The 20,487-nt window shown below is 41.6% G+C and overlaps 1 protein-coding gene across 1 annotated transcript in view; it reads right to left on the bottom strand.

Moving 5' to 3' along the window:
• Nucleotides 1–591: 591 nt before the first annotated feature.
• The window catches only part of prex1 (phosphatidylinositol-3,4,5-trisphosphate-dependent Rac exchange factor 1), a 93,267-nt gene continuing 73,371 nt past the window's right edge, over nucleotides 592–20,487 (bottom strand). The window contains exons 24-40 of the mRNA XM_050065199.1: nucleotides 20,228–20,438; nucleotides 18,609–18,894; nucleotides 17,580–17,798; nucleotides 13,651–13,739; nucleotides 12,914–12,996; nucleotides 12,009–12,099; nucleotides 11,625–11,753; nucleotides 11,475–11,516; nucleotides 10,328–10,545; nucleotides 9,942–10,044; nucleotides 6,742–6,885; nucleotides 5,683–5,797; nucleotides 4,753–4,819; nucleotides 3,727–3,902; nucleotides 3,392–3,494; nucleotides 2,190–2,257; nucleotides 592–2,083 (exon numbers count right to left, since the gene is read on the bottom strand). Coding sequence (XP_049921156.1) covers nucleotides 2,041–2,083; nucleotides 2,190–2,257; nucleotides 3,392–3,494; nucleotides 3,727–3,902; nucleotides 4,753–4,819; nucleotides 5,683–5,797; nucleotides 6,742–6,885; nucleotides 9,942–10,044; nucleotides 10,328–10,545; nucleotides 11,475–11,516; nucleotides 11,625–11,753; nucleotides 12,009–12,099; nucleotides 12,914–12,996; nucleotides 13,651–13,739; nucleotides 17,580–17,798; nucleotides 18,609–18,894; nucleotides 20,228–20,438 — 2,187 coding nt within the window. The 3' untranslated portion in view covers nucleotides 592–2,040. The remainder of the gene's footprint in view (nucleotides 2,084–2,189; nucleotides 2,258–3,391; nucleotides 3,495–3,726; nucleotides 3,903–4,752; nucleotides 4,820–5,682; nucleotides 5,798–6,741; nucleotides 6,886–9,941; nucleotides 10,045–10,327; nucleotides 10,546–11,474; nucleotides 11,517–11,624; nucleotides 11,754–12,008; nucleotides 12,100–12,913; nucleotides 12,997–13,650; nucleotides 13,740–17,579; nucleotides 17,799–18,608; nucleotides 18,895–20,227; nucleotides 20,439–20,487) is intronic.

The following is a 20,487-nucleotide window of genomic DNA, read 5'->3' as shown; positions in this document are numbered from 1 at the left end:
ATAAAGTATATACAAAAACATTAGAATAATGTAAATAAACGTGTAATCAGTGACATATGTTTGTCTGGCTACACCGACATGCTGCAGTCATTAGCTCATTGAAACTGGTGACATGCTTTAAACCAGATTGGGGTAACTACTGCTGCATTCTGAGTTTATACATTGCACACAGCTCAGATTAGGAGTAAATTTGATATGGGAAATGATAACAATGCACATATCTGCTGAGTCTAATATGCCAGCAGGGGGATGTAGATTTACAGTGGCCATGCTAGCGCTGAGGGATGCGTAGAGACTATTGCAACATGCTCATTTGGAACCAGACTGCTTTTAAATAAATAAAAAGGACTAAGTGATCGGCCTAATGAATGCAGCATGTCAAGAGAGATTCATGAAATGCACGTCGATCCTTTTTAACAGTCAGAAAACAACAAGTTGTCAGTGAGGTTATGCTCAGCAAAGAGAAACAATGTCTCTTCGAATGCACAGTCATGAATACAAAACGTTTTATATACTATATTATCTCCATAAAAATAATCCAATTTAATTTATAGCATTACTCAGACATATCCTATCTTTCTTTTCTGTGACATTGTTACAGTTTGTATGTACAAGAAATTAAAATTTTCAGTAAAATAATGTTAACTGTGTTTCAGACTTGAAACGATCCCTTTGTTTACGTCATCCACAAACTGCTTACAGTACTTTTTGCTAACACTGCTACTTGAATGGACCAATCATTGTGCTTAATACCTACAGTAAATACAACAGTAAAAACCAATTTTTAAAAAGTCAAGATCATGTCTCAGTTAACAGAAGGCAATCCTTCAACTAGTACATTTGAATTAATATATTAATAATTTAACAACCTGTTGACTTAGCTGCTTATTGACCAGCAGCCTTGTATGGTTTACTTTAGCTTCCTTTGTCCTGATTCTAATTAGCTAGCTTCTGTTCATCTTCCCGCCCTTGCTGTCCCTGAAGATCAATGTAACACTTCCTGACATGATCAAAGTCCACACATATAAATAAAATACACAAGCAGTTACGTCTTTAAAAAATGGCATGCCATTGGTCCTTTAAATACTGTTCAATACGTAGGCTGGAATGCTTTTAGATTCTTTAATACCTGATATAGTATAAGAAAGGGATAAAAATGCTCCTTCCGGACACAATAAATAACTATCCTTCATATAGTGCAGTAATACAGTACTCACACTAAACCTACAGTAATTGCACAGTAACCACATGCAAAGGGCTGAAAATAAGAGCAGCCCCCCCACCCCTATCATCTGTCTTTTCATCTGTCCCTCAATATCCCTACTTCCATCTCTCTGCCTATTCTTTGACTTTCTGCATCTATTCAACCAGCCTACATACATGAATACCAGGGTATTCAAGTATTCTACTTCACTTGGGGTCCCAACATTGAGCCCTGGGGAACACCAGCCCAAACAGACAAAGAGACAGCTCTCTGAAGTTGCAGTCCAAGGCAAAGTGGATAACATCTGCATTTAGGGTGACAGTCAGCTACAGGTAGATTGGTTAATCCAGTTAATAAAAGGAGCTCAGTTAGGAGCATAATCACTGTGGATGTGTTTCTGTATGAGGCCTCAAACTGGCATCCCCCTTATGTTGTGAACATTTTGCACCAGTTGTTAAGTCATTCATGTCAGCTTTGTGTAGACAGACAGCCAAAGCAGTAATACTTATATCTGGGTGGCTTCCCAGGATGACAGTACATGACTAGTCTTGAGCTTCAGGCTGCATCAGTTTGACTGTAGGTGCTCCCTGGTAACTGTCATTAGTCATTTGTACAGTCTTCAGCCTGCACTTTGCACTCAAGAGTCTAGTGGTATCCATGGTGGAATGATCCCTGTGTAACTGGGGCAGTGGGAGGGGCAGGGGTCTTTCCATCGGGAGAGTCTCTTGGAAAGAAAGCGGTGAGACTCGCACTCTTTCGTTGTTGTCATCTCTCATCGGATCTTCCTATTTCACATTCACCCTTTCTCTGAAGAGTTCTCTGAAGTGACGCTTTCCTTAGAGTTCCCCATCTGAGGGTGGCAAACACAGCTTGAAGAGCCTGTTGAAAAAAATAAATAAAATGAGGAGAATCCGCCTTGTCTAAGAGCATAAATGGTATCATTATCAAGAGGTGTCTGGAAGTGTTTTTTTTTTTTTTACAGTACCTTGGGAATGATGGAGGCATCTGGTCCATTACCTTGAGATTTTTAGCAGAGAGCTCCACTCTTGCCCCCTGATAATAGAGAAAACATCCTATAAGCTCTACAGTGACCATACTGCAGTTAGCTCAATTATCCTGAATAGCTAAGCAAACAAAAACCTACAGTGTCTAGAAGAACAATTGAGGAATTTACTGTGTGTTCATGTATTGTTTATATGATTTTGCCAAAGGCATCCGAAAGATTTTGTGGTTGAGGTGAAGAGTAGGTGAGAGAAATGGATGATCACAATGTATATGGACTCAAATTTGACATTAAAATATCATGTGATTTTTGCATACATTTTCTTTATCATGATATAGAAAAATGTAACTATCATAGAATAACTCATCTGCAAAATTACCTTTTGTAATCAATTACTCATCTCGTGTTACCTTGAATTTGTAAAGAAAACTTCATTTTTCTCATGCCTCCATGGTGAACGTAGAATCCAGAAAAAGGCGAACATTATTCATGAATTGAGGTAAACAAGGTTTCACAGCAAAACTATATCAAAACATCAGTTCACAAACTCTCACACAACCGTATAATCCAAGTCTCATTTATTCAGTTGTATGATCAACTAAATCATTTAGATTTAAAACACATCAGTACAAACAGTTTCATGCACAGCCAAGTAGCGTGCCTGAACAGGCACATGTGTTTGAACTCTGCTCAAGCCAAACTTGTACGCATGCGTGGGCTCAGGCACGCTCAGGGTAGGCTCATAGGCAGAAGTGTTTTATATTTAAATGTTTTACCAAAAATGCTTGTGTTTGGGAATGGTGAGCACTTGACTGGATAAATGAGACTTGGATTGTACTACAGGAGTTGTGTGAGAGTTTGTAAACTGATGTTTTGCTGTTGTTAAACACAGACGTTGTTTACTTCGATTTATGAGGAACGTTCGCCTTTTTAGATTCAGTGTGGAGGCATGCAAGAAAAACAACATTGAATTTACACACAGAGTGAGTATTGATATACAAATGTCTATTTTACAGGTAAAGTATTCATTTCATACTGTAATACTGATTTCAACTATCTTCAACAACTTTCTAGTGAACAAAATATTAGTGCAGAGAAACTACACTTCAGTTAGACAGTGCTACAAACTCCTGAGGGATCTCTACTGGACTCAGTCTGGGATCAGCTGCCTCTGAGCTCTTTACCTGTTTGCGCATGATATCCATGGTCTGCATGATGCAGCGTGGCATGAGACCATGGTTCCTGGCTAAGATCATTGCCTGCTCCAGTGTCACATTTAGGGTGCATCTGCAAAGGACAAAAAGGTAAGAGGTCAGCACTGTGTGTATCTTTGTAACACACACTAATGAGGTTGACCATATGTTCACCTGCTGGACACCTTGGAGTAGAGATTAATTCAAAACAGTAATGTTCAGTGGTGAATGTCATCCACCCTGCACTGTGTTAATCTTTATTCCAGCTGACAGTCTAGTGTTACTACATGAGCAGTATAATAGTGTTGGCGTGGTGCCTGGCTGACCTTTGCATGCCTGTACCACACATGGTGATGTGGCAGGCTCCCAGGCGGTTACACAGCTCAGAGGACACACACAGCACGCTGACACCTGACGGGTGGCCTTGGGCGCTTGGGCGCACGTTGACGTAGGACTGCATTAGTCGACAAAGATCGTCCAGTGTGTTCAGGGGTCGCAGCAGCTACGAGGAGGAGAAAGTGAAGGTCGGAGAGGGTCAACGGTTAAATGGACTGCTGACAAGAAATTATAGCACAGTGTGGCAGAAGTGTCCATTTTACCAAGTCATTTAGACAACTATTACGTTTTGAATCTGCATTTTATAAAATCAAGTAGAGGAAAAAGTAACTTGTTCCCTATAATTTCTTCAGTTCTGGCAATTCTCTCAAGACAAGTGACAGAACACTGAAATTAGATGAAAAATAGCTAAAAAAAAAAAGTTGATTTGAAACAAGAAATTACCCCAGAAAAATTGATATACTTAATATTCAATACTAGACTAAGTAGAGTAACTGACTTGTTAAAATGGTGCACCAGCAGAAATAGAGGGAAAACCATTACAAATGACACACAGAGATTCAACTCTTGTAGTCTTTCTTTTGAAAACCTGAGAATAAGGCTCTAGATATTGAAACTATGTTCTATTCAGTTTTAATCACTGTAATCTAGTTCAGCTACAGTCAGTTTGGGACACTAGAACTGTCTTTCTAATCTAATCATCGCTGAGGTTCAAATGTTCAAGTGTTGAGGTTAGTTGGAGTTAATAGGGAAGTCTTGACGTGCTAATGGGGAGGTTTCCAGCGGGAGGGAAACAGGACACCAGTTCATCTTACTTTTGAAATGCTTGGTTGAAGGTCTCTAACTTCAAGGCCGAGTATCTGTGCTTGCATTTATATTCAGTCACAACATTATATAAAAAATGGACTTATGTTACAAGAACAGGATATAAGTTACGTGATAACAGACCACATAGTCTATGATGTAGACAGGAAAAGCAACAAACTGGAGATGTATCAGAATAAGTGTATATCTACCTGGTCTATCTTCATTGCTGTGGTGTTTGAGTCTGTAGGGAGATTGGACTTCTCCAAATAGAACGCCCTGTTGGGATAAAAACACATCTATTTCAGTTTTAAAAACTCTACAGATTTTTCTGCTCTGACTCACTCTGTGTGAGAGCTGAGTCATCTACTAGCAGCTAGAGTACTTCACTGTATAGAATATGCATCTGCCACAGTACATGTTTCATCATTTATTGATGTTGCATGAGTCATTCCCTGGGAATTAATGTGCACATATTAGAAATCAGGGCCATATCAATAGGTTTTAAAAAAACATGAATGTGTTCCAGAGCAATAAACAGGAACTATTTAAGTGGAAAAATCCAAATAAATACATACATTCATATATGCAAGTCTGGAAAGCCGAACTTTACAAATTACAGTTATTTTTTTTTAAAAAAAGTGAGGTTTTATTGTTGCTATTTTGTTTTTCTAATCGTCGTACATTGCGCATATTTAAAAATATGATCATCTTCCAGACAAATTACCAAAAATTAAAAGCATTACATTTATTTTGACCTGTCAATAAAATTCATATCAAAGGCAGTTTTATAAATAAGTCAAGCATGCTGCGGAAATATTAAACAAGCTGTCTGTAAAAACTACACATGCTGATCTTTGAGAAACAGCAGATCTAATTTGTCAGTACTACATGAGCGACTCATGTTGCCAACAAAATCCTCTTAGTCGAAGTGGCACCGGTCTGTATAAATGATAAAGCTCTCACCTTGAAAAATTCTAGACCTTGAAAACAGTGAAAAGTAAAGTAAAACAGCAGTCGAAGCTTAGTTTCTGCTTGCTTATGCAACACCACAGGGTGAACTCTCCCTTTAAGGTGAAAGATATCCTGAGTGCTAGTGAGTACGCCACTGGAGGGCTGTGATGCAGTGTAGCACAGCGTACCTGAGTCTGCGGTAGTAGGCCTTGACCTTCTCTAGTGAGACAGCGTTGGTGCGCTGCTGGAACTCCTCCATTGCTGCGTAGTCCTGCTGGGACACTCCCTCCGGACGCTCGAGCGCTGGATTAAAACAGGCCCGAGGCATTTAGATCAACACACATGGGCACACGTTTATATGATCACATATTTTCATGCCCTCAAACTTTAAGCCTCCTGTCTTTATCCTCATCATTATACTGGCTTACACTTCCATGAACACAATTTTAATGTTAACTGGTGCAAATTTGGTGCTCACAGATATGGCTACACACAAACTTCAGCATCTGCAATATCACAGTCCTTTCCCCCAACCTGCAGCAAAGCCTATTCTCCAGTAGGTGGCAATGTTCATCCAGAGACGACTGCTGAGTGGCTCTGAAGCCGCTGCAGCACTTTGTTCCACACTGATGTACATGAGAACAATATGAGCTTTCCTGTTAGGTTAGTGTTCCAACTGGCACTTGTCTGTGGAAAGTTAATGGCTATTTGGCACACAGGCATGATGCATAATGCTATCCATTCATACTAGGCCAGCTGAGACTGATGGAGGCCTAGAAGGTGCATGGCAGCAAAGAAGAATGCAAAGGTGGAGTGTTTTAAATGGCCAATAAAAGGCTTCCATCTAACTTAATAAAGACATGGAAAGCTTTCAGGAACTGTCCATGTATGAGTGGCAAGATAATGCACTGAGAGTGTTTCTAAATTATACAATTCAATGTATAGTGTAAAAGAGTGATTTCACGTCCTCTGTGTTTCAATATAAACCTACCTTTTTTCTAGTTTTTAAATCAGATAATGCATAATTTAGACATTTTAAACAGAATTTTAGTTTTAGTTCTTGCTTAACTAACGACAACTCAGTTTAAAACTATATCTAGTATATCTCTGGTATTCATGTATTTCAAAGGAACAGCACCCAGCTCAACTTGCCACTGTTGTCTTGTGCTAGACGTATTTATCTACACCCTGGACTTCCAGTTTTTTAACTTTCTCCAGTTCCTCTGTCCCAGTCTGCCCAGTCTTACCCCTGGTGAAGAGGACGGTGTGGAGCTTGAGGCTGCCTCCATTTTGGAGCCGACTAGGCAGCTCACTGAAGTGACAGCTGTCCAGGTACAGGGTGACCCTCAGGGCCTGTCGGCTGCCCTCCACCTGGTAACACACCGGTGTGTCTGCAACACATAGAAAGAGACAGGAGAGACGTCAACAAGACTGCACTATTAGAATTTGGGCTATGAAGTTATTGGCCTTAAGTTGCCCTCAGATATTTTGTTATAGACGTCTACAGAGTGAACCAAAACAGTTCCTTTCACATACACAGAATTCAACATTAATAATACATGCATAATAGTGAAGCTTTAAAGTGAAAAGAAGAATGACGCCTGTGTATTGTGCTCTGTCACTATTAATGCGTGTTAAAGGGATAGTTTTTTTTTTTTTAACTGGAGTTGTATGAGGTACTAATTCATAGTCAGCGTATTACACATGCTTCCAGTTTGGAGAAGAAGCAGTAATCCCAGCATGGAAGCTAAACAATGTGCTGCTGTGGATTGGGGGCAGCAGCAAAACGGTTTTTAGCTACCTAAAAAGGTCAATAACAGTTTAAGTGGACGTTATATTGAGGATATTTTCACCACTTAACCTTGCAGTCAGACAGAACATTCCCAACTATGCTCTCATCAAAGCCACCAGACTCCATTAAGAAAAACAGTAATTTAAGCTTGCTGAACACAGTAGCTGCTGGTCTACCACTGCCTCAATCATTTAGCTAGTTTGTGTTATTGTGTGACTTTGGTGAATCCAAACTAACCCTTTTAAATGCCAAAGTCACATAACTACACAAACAAACTAACTGACCGAAGCAGTGGTAGACCAGCAGCTCCTGTGTCCAGCAATGGAGTTTTTGGAGTTTTTCTCAATGGAGTCTGGCTTTGAAGAGAGCGATATAATGGCTTCAGTTCCCCGTTGGAAGTCATTGTATATGTTATGGTAGAGCAGTGAAAATACTCCTAAACTGATACAGATTTGTTTTAGGTGTGACTTTTTTAGGTGACTGGAATACATTTTGTTGCCAACCACTCCACAGCAGAACATTGCTTAGCTTCCGTGTCGGACTCCAGTAATACACTGACTATAGATAAGTACTTCATACAATCCCACTTCAAAAGATGCCTTAATGTCTAAATTTGCCACAGTCAGAAGTTCGTGTTCCCCTATGCCATTAAAAACAGCACAGACATAACTGCTGCATTACTGAGCATCACCAGTTATTTCAGATCCTTTGTATTTTTACCAAGCGGGGTTTTATAAAACCACAATAACAGCAGTTGTATCAGAAACTCCATCCTGCCAGAACTGAATGTGGAAAATGTACGGTGTCTCCAGCATGGCCTTAGTTTTTCTGACACTGCCACAGAGTGCACAGTAATGGAAAACATGACAAAAGTCCATTTAAATATAACAGCAGTAATTACCTGTGTGTTAGTCACATTGGGAAAATCTGAAAGACACGTACTGTTATGTCTGTGTGCTGTTTTTAATGTAGCAGCAGCTGGCAAATACACTGGTGGAATGAGATTTTTCATAGTGACAAAATAAGTCTTCGCAGTTTGTGTAAATCTGATCAGTGGTGTCCAAATTATTGTGCTCAACAAAGGTTGAGCTGCATCATGTACGGCAATGTACCATTCAGATATTTGTCTGGCACATTCTTTTGACCATTAAGATGTTTTTCTGCACCTAAAACAATTGTAGCTTTAAGAAATTTGTCATTACTGTATCACTTGCAATCAGAGTGGCAACCTTTTCTGATTCTACAAACAATACATGACGAGTAATAATTTATAACTTTTATGAGCAGCTCTCAGAAAATGGAAAAGATGATCTTTGCTGAGCGACCTCTGGGGTCAGCACTCTTTTCTAGAGAACCCATTAAGCCATAATCCTGTGGAATTGGCTGTGATGCTTCAGCCTGAAATCAGAGGTCTTAGACTCTGTGGTGCTTACATGATTCTACCGTACCAACAGCTCTCAGCTTGCTGAAGACTCCATTAGTAAATCAATACTGTCCAATGGACGCTGCCGCCACAACCTATCTGCCTGCACAGCAGCAGTCTGAGCATAAAATGCAACTTCAGCAAAGCAGTTTGGTTAAAAACTGTTTTTTACATCAAAGTGAAAGAGCTTGGGTCTGCACACACTCTGCGTGCCTGTCGTACTTCATAAATACAAGTATAGTGTAAATGGACAAGTCAACATGTGCATGCATCGGTTTGCATGTTTGTGCAAAATATATGCACGTGTACACTAAATACTTTCTGCTGCTGAGCGTGAACCTAGAATAGCAAATCCCTAATTCATCCATAGCTTTCCCTCCTAAAATGGGAAGTGCGTGTTGTGCTTTTCCTTTGAGCGGCAATCTCTGCTGGCCATATTGAGGCTGCTGAAAAGAGAACTGATTCAGGATGCACTCGTCCTTTGTATCTGCTTGCTTTAAGGCTCCTGGTGGCCAGGAGCACCCTCAGTGAATACAGATACTGAGGTTATTAAAGGCACAATACACCCAGGTCTTAAACTTTATACACACAGTCATGTCAAGATGCTCACAATGCCCGCTATGAACAACCTGGGTGCATCCTCAGATGAAACCACTGCAGTACTCTATTATACTCCAATGCTTACTCTGAAATAAATGTCCCGACCTTGAGTGGTTTGGCAGAAGAGAATAAATGCAAACCACAAAATCAATTTGCCACTTCCATGCTCCAAATGAATATCTCCCTTCTCCAGCACATACTACATTTCCTGCAATAATATTACATATGAGTTACTGTTTTGTATATCTATGGGTGCTCCTACCATATGTGTATGTATTTCACGTGTCTCAGAGCAGCATGTAAGTTTAAATGAAGCCCCTCAGCCTGTCAGGAAGGGACCATCTTATCTGTAATACCCAAGGACAGTGAGGACTTTAAGAGACTGAATGCTCTGCCTTTGTTTAAGATGATTTATGGAGCCATTATAGTGTTGTTTTAGCTCCCTATTCAGTCACTCTCCACTGAAAAGAAAATGAAATCTGCAACGACAAAACGGCAATTTCACCCTCAATGGCTACCATACATCCACATAATGGAACTTTATTCAGAGTTGGTCAAACCATACAGCTGCTCATTAGCAGCAGTGTTGGTTTGAATGGGCCAAGTCAGTCTTTGTTGATAGGGTCTCTTACTTGCGACTAGACACTCATCCTCCAGTTGCCTGAAGAACACAGTGACCTTGTCTAAGTCCAACAGGGCCGCCTTGGTGTCTTCCAGCATGGTCCGCTCCTCTTTCTGTCGGAGGAGAAAAAGAAAGCTCAGACCAAGGAGAGAGTTTTGATAGTTAGAAGCCATGCAGTAGAGGACAGCTGTGTGGCTGGAAAGCCAGGCTGCATCCCAGAACACATCACAAAAGTGGATACAACAGGACAGCCACTACATTTTGATGTCTGCTAAAAATTGCATCAGGTAAGACTTTAATTTTATAAACAAATGTGTCTATCACAAAGTGGGCTGCATTATAAAACCCATTGGATTGCACCTTCTTGTCAAATGAAAACACAAAGTCTGCCCTCACCACGTGTGGCGCTAGCGTGGACTGGAAGTGCAGCAGCACGCCAATGACAGATATTTGCTCCAGCCACTTCCGGCTGGTCTCCTTGCCATCTTCCTGGTATTCGCCGGCATTGTTGAATCGCGACCGCAGTGCCGCCAACAGCTGTTCGGCCAGCGTGCAGAGGGCACCCGTCGCTGCCTGGCAGAAGATCACATCCCGTCGCAGCTGCAGAGATGTGTCTGGTATTGGGGGGGTTGAGAAATTTTGATGTCAGAGAATGATGAAGGGAGTTCAAGGGGTACAAAGGGGGAGATTATGGGTAAAGGTCAGTGGGCAGAGGAGGGTAAGGCATTCCAACCTCCCACTGTAACCTTCCTCATTACATGTGTGCTGGAGTTGCTCCAATACATATACTTTATTCTATTAGCCTGGATCCCCTGAGAGGATATCTCCCATTAACTAGCACCATATGCCACTGTGCACAGTTCAAAGTGACTGGAGCATCATGTGCTTTGACACCAACCCTCATCCTTGTATAAACACACAGATCTGATCTGTGCCTGATCTGGAAAATAAAAGCAATGCTGAAAACTGAGACATTTTCGATCAGATTTGATTATACTGGAAATTAGATTAATTTAATCATCGGCTTTATCTTCTCTATTAGAGCACATGTGATAAAATTAAAACATATTTGGTACAGAGGTTATTACATTACGCTGTTCATTATTAATACAAAAGTGGACATGCTTTGTTTCGAAGCTAATGTGACAAACTGAAAGAAACAAAGAACATAAAAATATGACCATTAAATGTTAAAAAAAATCCAAAGAGACTGTGTTCATGATATTTTACATACATATTTTTGTTATAATTTAATAACCTTTGAAGATGTTTTAAAGACCTACAGATGTCCTGATGCAGAACTGCCTGTATTTTAATATGATGGATGATCTCATTTGCAAACTGCTCTAAACTGTTGGAATCATTTAAAATACTCCACACATGAGACGTTTCCTGCTGCTTGAGACTGAAGCCTGCTGAGTGATTGCACAGCCCGTCTTCATAACTCCTCTGGTTAATTTTTTGGAAAATTAGAACTGGGTTTTATCTAGTTTGATTTTTTGCCGGCACCTTGCTATGAACGTGAACCGACACGGTACTCTACCTGTGCACTTCAGCAGAGCCAGGAGAAGCTGGTTCTTTCCATCTATAGAGGCAGAAAGAAAACAAGATGGAATGACTGATTGTAACTGAATACGATCACATGTACGTATGTGTGTGTGTGTGTGTGTGTGTGTGTGTGTGTTTCACTAACCATCCACAAATCTCTGCAGGCTCTCCACCAGGTTTTTGATAGAGCTAGGCAGGTTCCAAGGGTCCTCCTGGATGTTCTTGTGGATAATGTAACGATAACGAACCGTCCAATCTTCTGTTTGACGGAATTCTGTTCACATAAAATCCAGGAATGTGTCAGTGTTTGTATCTGTTGTGTAACAGTGGTATTAACCGTAGCATGACGACACACCCTCTCACATGCATGAATCAGTAGTTCAGTGTAAAAGTTTAAATGCCCAAATGATTATAAAAATTAAGCAAAAAAAGTATTCATTTTATTATTCATTAATATTGGTTGGGGGATGGTAATCATCTCTCTCACCTTTCTAGCAGTAAACACAGACACACAGATAAAAATACGTACCTGGTTGGCTGTGGTCAGAGTAAAAGTGCTTGGTCTCCTCACAGGCCTTGGTCATGACAGGCCCTTTGAGTAGGCTGTTGATGGAGTCAACCTGCACGCAGAAATAAAAATAAACACACAGACACACAGGAAGTGTGTCAGGTAATCTTCATCCCTCACATGCTACACATCTTTATTCCTTTCTTCTTTCAGCTACCTCCTTTTTTACTGTGTTATGTTCACACACACACACACATACACACAACTCCGCCATAGTTCCTGGCAAGGGTCTCTAAGCTATTACAACAACAAGGCTTTAGTTTGCAGCCCCCCTGAGCTGCTGTTTATATGTGGAAAGAACTATAGCAGTGAGAGCACCACCACGGGGCAGTCAAAGGACATCAAATGCTGGTAAGAGGAGATGAAAAGATGGATGGATGTCTTTAACGGAGTCCACAAATCAGAGTGAGTCTGTCTGTGTGCGTGTGTGAGTGCGTGCGTGTGTGTGAGTGAGGAGAAAAAGAGAAAGAGGGAAGGGAGAGAAAGAAAGGAGGTCAAGTGAAAGATGAGAGAGAAAACCAGGATCCTGACCAGAGGACAGAGAGCTCCTCGAGGTAACTCGGCCCAGATGTGGACTGATTACTATCACAATCATCTGTTCCAAATGGTTTGCCGGTGGTGATGGTGGGGGTATAACACTGACGTGTGTGTGTGTGTGTTTCACTATCTTTTCCTTTTTAAATCTTTGGGCTGAGTCCTCGCTTCTTCCAAAGATTACTAAAGATTACTGTAATGTCTTGTTTAAATTAGATAAAGGTTAGGGTTTGGGGGAGTGGGTAAAGGATGCTTTACAATTCTACAACATAAAACTACCTAAAATGAACGCATCACTTACTCACTTACTCAAAATGAAGTCCAGAACTAACCTGGTTGAAAAGGTGCTCGAGGCAGCCGTGCAGCTTGTCCTGTTTGTCTGAGGGAATCCTCATGTCGCATGGCAGCTCATCCCCTAGCAGCCAAAAGACACCAAACAAAAAAGTTGAGGAGAACTCACATGTGGAAGCCAGTGTTCATTTTTATTTGTCCATCTGCACTTATTAAACACGCTTTTATCCATCTGTTTTAATGTAAATTCTGATTAGAGAGGATGAAGGCTAATAAATCATTCTAACAGAATGCTTCATTGTGGACTATCTAAGACTTAATGCTGGTAAAAACAAAGTGATAAACAGCAGTGGACACATACTTGGCTCGCAGAACAAAAATGGGGCTGTGGGGTTATGAAATGTTGTGTCTAAAATATCTGACCACAGCCACCGCCAAGAAATATCTGCTCTCTGTTTTGGCGTTCTGAGAGAATGACATATGATCAACATTTTCACAAACTCAAGAGGAATCACAAGTTGGCAACTACTGATCCATTCTCATGCAAACACTCACTATTTCTTGTCTTTGTTTGACGCTCAGGAAGCATGTGTTTGCTCCGGCCTCACTCATGTTGTTTATGTTCAGTTCAATTTAAAGCATTGTCTGTTTGGACAGTGACACATTCTTTTTCTTATTCAGATTTTCTAGCGAGACACTTCTTGGATGAAACCAATATAAATGTACTGACTGGATTTACAGATGGACAGAAAAGCTACAGTTTCTTTCTTTCCTTTACCTGATCCCATCTCATCACTCCCCAGGTAGGAGCTGTTGCTTCGCACACTGGTGTAGGACAGGACCGAATCTCTGTTGCTGTTGCATTCACTGTGATAAAGCACACACATACACACACACAGTTTAAATGCATTATAAAGCAAAGGGTTCATTCCGTTCTTAAACCACAGAGAGGACTTGGAAAGCTGCGTCTTGTAATTAAGCTGCCAAATAATCCTTCTGATTGTAAATGCCTTTTCTGATTTACGGTTTGTAAGACCAAAGGTAATTAAACGTTTCTCACAGTAACAACCGCCACTGGTTTACACAGAGAAGCATTCAGTAAACTGTCGCTGCATTAGAGTCCCAAACATTTAACTGATAACAAATGTGTACATTAGACTGGAGAAATGGAGCTCACGTATTTACACACGTACATTTATAAACACATGCTTTATCCTTCATACTGGTGTGTGTGTGCAGAGAATTTCAACCTGCCTCAAAGAGTTTTACAAAATAACACAGTCTAGTATTTATAGTCAAATGTCTATGTGATTCAACATGATTACCGGGAGCATGTGGAAGATTTATGTGGCTCAAATTATATGTCGCTTCAAGTGAGCATGCTCACGATCCCCTCAGAGGAGCTCTGAATGATTCACAAGCTGAATTACCGTGACAAATGGCCTGCGAGCCACTACGAGCTACAAAACGACAACACTGGCTTTGTCTTCCTTTGCTTTTACCCGACTTGTCTGGATGATCATGTGGGGGAGCAGGGGGTGGATATCACCTGCCGGGTTATTCTGTGGTCCCTATTGAGTGTGAGTGTGTGTTTGTGGTGGTAGGGGAGGGACTGGCTTCCTCAGAGCTGCTACAATTATGGGGAGATAGTTAATAAAACCGTCTTTTAGTAGTTTTGGCTTGAATTCGCTGCTGGCTTTTATTCACGCACACTCATACCAACACCCTGTGCTACACTCAAACTCGTGTGTGCGCTTTAAATCCAAGTTTTGATCTTCCTACAGTTTCCCTCCAGCCATTGTGTCTAATCATACTTCAGGCCCCCCATTGCCTCTCTTTTTATTTGTTGCCTAATATACACACAATTCCCCCTCTCCCTATGGGTCCTGTATTATTCCCCTTCTGGCTATCTGTTTCTTCTGCATGGGTAGTTGTGTTTTCCACCTGAATTCAGAGACATACACACTCTCTGTTTGTCTCTTTCACACACACAGAAGAGGTAATTTCTAAATTTAGCTACACACCTCCTGCCAAAAGTGTGAGCACCGCTGTGACAATTATCCTGCTTGTAGTAAAGGATCTGGCTTAAACCTAAACCATACACACACAGGTCCTGTTCACGCTTGCATTCAGATATATACTGAGTGATGTATTCACAGCCGTAAATACAGGTGAGAGTGCGCTCATTAACACAATGGGATCCTAGTGAAAACTCATCAACAGCCTCCTTTAAGGCTGCTTCTTAAAATGTAGCCATGTCTCATTTGCATATTGCCTATATGTAGGACTTACACAGGAGAAAATACACAAACGCAGGAAAATGCCAGCATGCACACTAAAACCACTTGAATTTTGAGCATGGTGTGAATGGAGATATTGTCCCACATGCAATGTAAAGTATTGGAAAGGATTTACTACGCTATTTCTCTCACCCCGGAGAACAAATAAATACAAATGTGAAATAATTTGAAACAACTTTGACTTGCACAGTGTGTTTCATAGCAGAACTGGCCCAGGAAGCCAAGAAAAAATGATAGTCTCTTGTTTAAGGAAACAGAAGAGATGAATAGGACTATTTGAGATGTTAAGTGACGAAAGGAAGATCAATCACAGGTTGTTACTTGAGGAAACTGTAATCTGTTTCAGATGGATCTGGACACAGTCTACATTTTGTCTAAATACAGACAAAAAGTCTTAACAGGGTCATACACACACACTGGTGCCAAATATTAATAACAGACACGATGTACTAGAGTTTAGAACAAACACTACTTGATTATGATTTCTTCACACACTCTTCTCTCAATTCTTTCGGCATTTTTCTGTCTTTGACCCCCTGTGTGTCTGTGAGTCTCCTCTGTCCTTGTTCTCACATTATGTTCCTCACAAGCTGTACCCGGCCAATGACCTCCGACTGTTGAGCTCTGCTGTGGACTGTCACCACCTCAGGCTTTAATGTCTGATTCTCTCAGCAAGATTTGAAAAAAAAAAACAACCCAACCCACCTCTGAAACACAGTAGCATTTTTCATCACATCGAAGAGGGATGATTCATCCACATTCATTGTGCAGCCCTCACACTGCTACCTTGAACAGTTCTTTTTTCCCCACTGGGTTTCAAAACCCTGAGCAAACACCTCACCCTGTGTGTGTGTGTGTGTGTGTGTGTGTGTGTGTGTGTGTGTGTGTGTGTGTGTGTGTGTGCGCCACACATACAACAGCCTACATATCCCTTTACATTTTATTGCGATGAGGTAGTCACGTTTCACATGGCGTGGCCGGCCCTTAATGACAGAGTGGGTGAGGAGGCCGCGCCCCAAACATTTGGCTCTATTATACACCAGCCCACCGCACCAACAACCAATAACTACATCTTAGTGGGTGGTGGAGGGTGGGGCTCAGTGGAGCCCTGCCCAGTGAACCGTGCACACACACACACTCTCTCTCACACACATATACAGAAACATCTGAATGAACTCACAACAAGCAAATGACATAACCAGATCTGACCGAAACATTTTGAAGTCATTTTTAGCCCTCGATCTCAGTTAAAATGCCAACATCTGGAACAGATTTTAGCCTCCAAAGGGGGGAAACGAGCATTATGGGTTTGTAGAGTAAAGAGGGAGTCTGGCTGTTGTTCATACTTTATAGAGTCCATAGTTAGAAATCCAGGAGTGACACAAGGGGGGTCCCATGTCTCCTTTTTTGGCCTAAAACAATGCTGCCATGAAGGTAAATACAGACCCCCCTCCCCCCCAGCATAAACAGTTAATTGTACTTTATAACAGGCAGCTCATTGAGAAAAGACGAACGATAATGTGACTCTAAATTATCATTAATTTTTTAGCTATGTACTTTGTAAGCCTGTGAGCTAATAACACATGCACACACACAACATTAACCTAGCCTGACATCACCAGACCAAATCGCAAATTCCGATTATTCTGGAACCTCCCTTTTACAATTTCCAACAGCAATATCAACAACTGTTGACCAAAATACCTCTGGATGCAATTTGACAGACCTACAACCAAAACAAGAAGACATGTGACGTAGTGCTGAGTGACAGACAAATGTAAACAGACTACAGACTGCAGAGATGTGATGGTGCAGCATCAGTCTGTTAACAGGTGTTGCTGTTTTTGCAAACAGAAAATATGAAAATAGTACTTAAATGGGAAAGTTCCACATCAGCTGCAGCCATCTTGGCTGTTTGCCTCAACGGCACTCTTTTTCCCTTAGCTAGGTTTAAGCTCCTCGCAGTGTCCCTGGCATGAGTATGTGCATAAAGCTCAATGGCTCAACAAGTTTTCAGTCACTGTCGGAAACATGCTCTAGATAAGATAAATGGCTGTGATTGGTCGTCCTATCTGAGGCTGCCTGGAAATCTGCTTTAACAGGACTCAAATTTGTGTTTTCTAAGATAGCAAAGGCACGACCCACCTTGCTCGTTCTTGGCAAATACTTATTGCATTTGTTTGTTGGGTTAGGTTTATGCATGAGGAGTAAGACTGGTTGGGCTTGGGTTAAGAATGTCAGGGTAAGCCAAGCAGAGGCAGAGTAAGGCAGAGTAGGAAGGGTCATGCCTTTACTATCATAGGATATGTAAATCCGCGAACTGGAGGGGGACCAACACATCTGCCAGACCAAATAATATATGAGCTCCCAGATTGGTCTGGTTCACAGGCTAGCTTTAACCGTTTACCTGTAGGAGTCTCTGTAGCTCATTGTGTCATGACCCGAGTCCTCCTGGTCCTCTTCGTTCACCTTGAAGCAGACCCTTTTAATGCCACCTTGCTCCACTTTGTCCTGGTCGCAGCCATCCTCGCAGGGGGCCAGAGAGGGTGGCTGACTTGGCTCGTAAACTGGAGGCTCCCCACCCTCCCCTTGGAGTTGCGTGGGCTCGGTGATGGATGACAAGAGGCTAAAGGAAAGAAATAAAGGGTTTTATTGCCAAAATTAGATTTGAAAACACATTTAATAAAATATGACTTACAACATATTTTAGCATACAGTACAGTATCATTTTGTAGCATTTTTTTTATTTATTTATGTTTTATTTTTTTTCATATTTCAAATGTACTGATAGCTTTAAAGACATATGGTATACTCGAGTTTTATCCTTTAAATAATGTCAACACACTATTATGCTTATTTTTATATCATAATACACTCTGCACAGAGGCCTTCACAATCAAACATACACATCTATTCAGCCACACTGTCACACCCCTTCCTCTGCACAGACACACAATAAGTGTCTCTTTCTCTTGATGTTATCCTGGCCTCACTCCCTGTTCCTGTACTGGGCCTGGCCCATAAATATTTTGGGCCTGAAGAATGTTCCTTTTGTAAATCCTCAGCTTTAAACAAGGCAAAGGGCAGACGGACAAAGAGTGGCTGACGAACAGCCTCAGGAGGCTGGCGGGAGGATAACAGCTACTAGCTTTTTATGCAGAGATCTCTAAATGTCACTGTGAAGGCTACAAAAATAGTCTACTCACATATAAACACCAGAGCAATGCCAATATTTGACAACAGCAGTCACTGTTGAAAATATTTTCTGAATGGATAAGAGCCCTTTTCTTTTTATTTGATAGATGATACTTTTCATGGGGGGAGAGATAAGAGATTTATATGGAATGGCGACAAAGGAATGCCATTTAAAGCAAGATCATATTCCTATTAAAGTGAGGATCAAATTATTTAGAATTTTTATGAACTTATCACTTACACATCTATCTGAGCGACATACTGCCTCATCTCCCTCACAGCGACGTCCAGACGGCTATATAAGCAAATGTAGGCGTCCTGGGTCTCTGTGTCTTCCTGTTTGAGCAGGAAGCTCAACCCGCCTTCCCCATGGCCACTCCGCCGATTGTCCGTCAACCCCTCGTTTCCATCCACAGTCACCTCCCCGCTGCCATCCACCTCATCTCCTTCCAGACCAGAGCAGCTCCAGGAGGGAGCTCCCATGCTGGTCACACAGTGCAGTGTGTGGGACATGGGGTTCAGTTGTGCTACGGGACAGGACAGGACAGACAGGAGAGGAGAATGAACAACATGTTTGCAGACTGCGAGTGAAGCAGACTTCACCCTCTGACAATTATATCCACCCCAGATGTTATAAACCCTGTGAAGTAACACTCTGATCTGTTCTCCATTTAGACTTGTTGAAAAACAACTTCTTAAAGGGCACTTATGCAACTGATATGCACAGTGAGAGCAGGATGCAAAACTGTTTACATGGGTTGAATGCCAAACTAAGCTGCAATAACCTGAGACATCCCAAAACTGCAGACAGATCAAGTTCTTGCAGTGAACCTAGGGTGTGTACTATTAGTACACAGCGAACACTGCGATTAAATAGAGAAGCGCTTATACATTTTATGTACATTCCTCAAATTCCTTTAAAATCCAGGGTATGGTGCTGGAAAAGGACATTTTGTAACACTTCAGGTAATAAGCCTCGTAAATACATTCTGTTTCTGACTGCAACACTAAAGATTAGCAACTGCCACTGGAGAAAAGAGCGTCTCCATTGCTGTTGGCTGGCTGAGCCGGCAGAACGCACACTGAAAAGCACCAGAGCAGACAATCTTGTCAGTGCAACTGCTAGGCAGATGTCTGACTTGCAGCTGGTGCTGAGAAGAAAGATGAGGCATCCTGGAACAGTGACAGCAATGCAAACTGTATTGCTTTTTCATCTTTACTTAGAGTGCAGTTTAGAAGCCAAGCCTTAATTAGACTCTTAATTAATATTAAGCTGCGTCATGATAAAGTTGAGACATATAGACGGAAGACACAATACTTCTTTCTGTATCTATGGATAAAGGATTCTTAATGTTTTGCCCTCTTCTTGAAATTATTCTTTGGTGACATTACATTCCATTTTCTCTCAAATCTCTCACTCTCTCTTTCTTTCCCCTTTGACCTCTGCAGCAGCAGCAGCAGTGAGTGAATGGCACACATTCCTACGCTGCCTCGAAGCACCATCTTTACTGCCATCATTCATTCACTTCTCATGTCAATAACATGGGTATGGCCTGGAGCTAATGGAGTCCTAATGGCAAACCACTCATCTAATTTACTATGGAAATCCTTGTTGAAACTATATGGCTACTGTGGGAGGCTGGGGTTCACATTCCCTTCTCTGTGCTGCGGGATTTTAAACGGTCACGGAGGGTAATTAGTCAAAATGATCACTGAGTTGATGTTAAGTGGGTTAAGCTGTGTTATCGTGGAGGGGATGGATCTCAGTGAAGCTTAGTTTAAGCCATGGATATGTGACGGAGAATGTACTAATGTTCAAATCTTATTGAATAGAGGTGTGTGTATGTGTGTCCCCTCTACCTTGGTCAGGATCCAGGCCAAACAGGGAGTTTTTGCGCCCGAAGCGGATGCTGAAAGTCCTGCCAGCAGAGGTGGTGCTCTTGGGGTAAGACACCTGCATGAAGTTGACGTGGCAGTTGGTGGGAACAAAGTCCATGCAGCCCAGTGGGTGAGGGCGAACGCCGGCCTGCCTGAAGGAGGGCCACGCCTTGTTCCTCAGTTCCAGAGCAAACTGGGTGAAACAACAACAAGCTCCATGAATGACAGCTCTAATATTTGCG

The sequence above is a fragment of the Epinephelus moara genome, chromosome 16, assembly GCF_006386435.1.
Source record: "Epinephelus moara isolate mb chromosome 16, YSFRI_EMoa_1.0, whole genome shotgun sequence".
Lineage (NCBI taxonomy): Eukaryota > Metazoa > Chordata > Actinopteri > Perciformes > Serranidae > Epinephelus > Epinephelus moara.
Note: the sequence above shows the minus strand (reverse complement) of the source record. Positions and strands in the feature narration are given on the sequence as shown.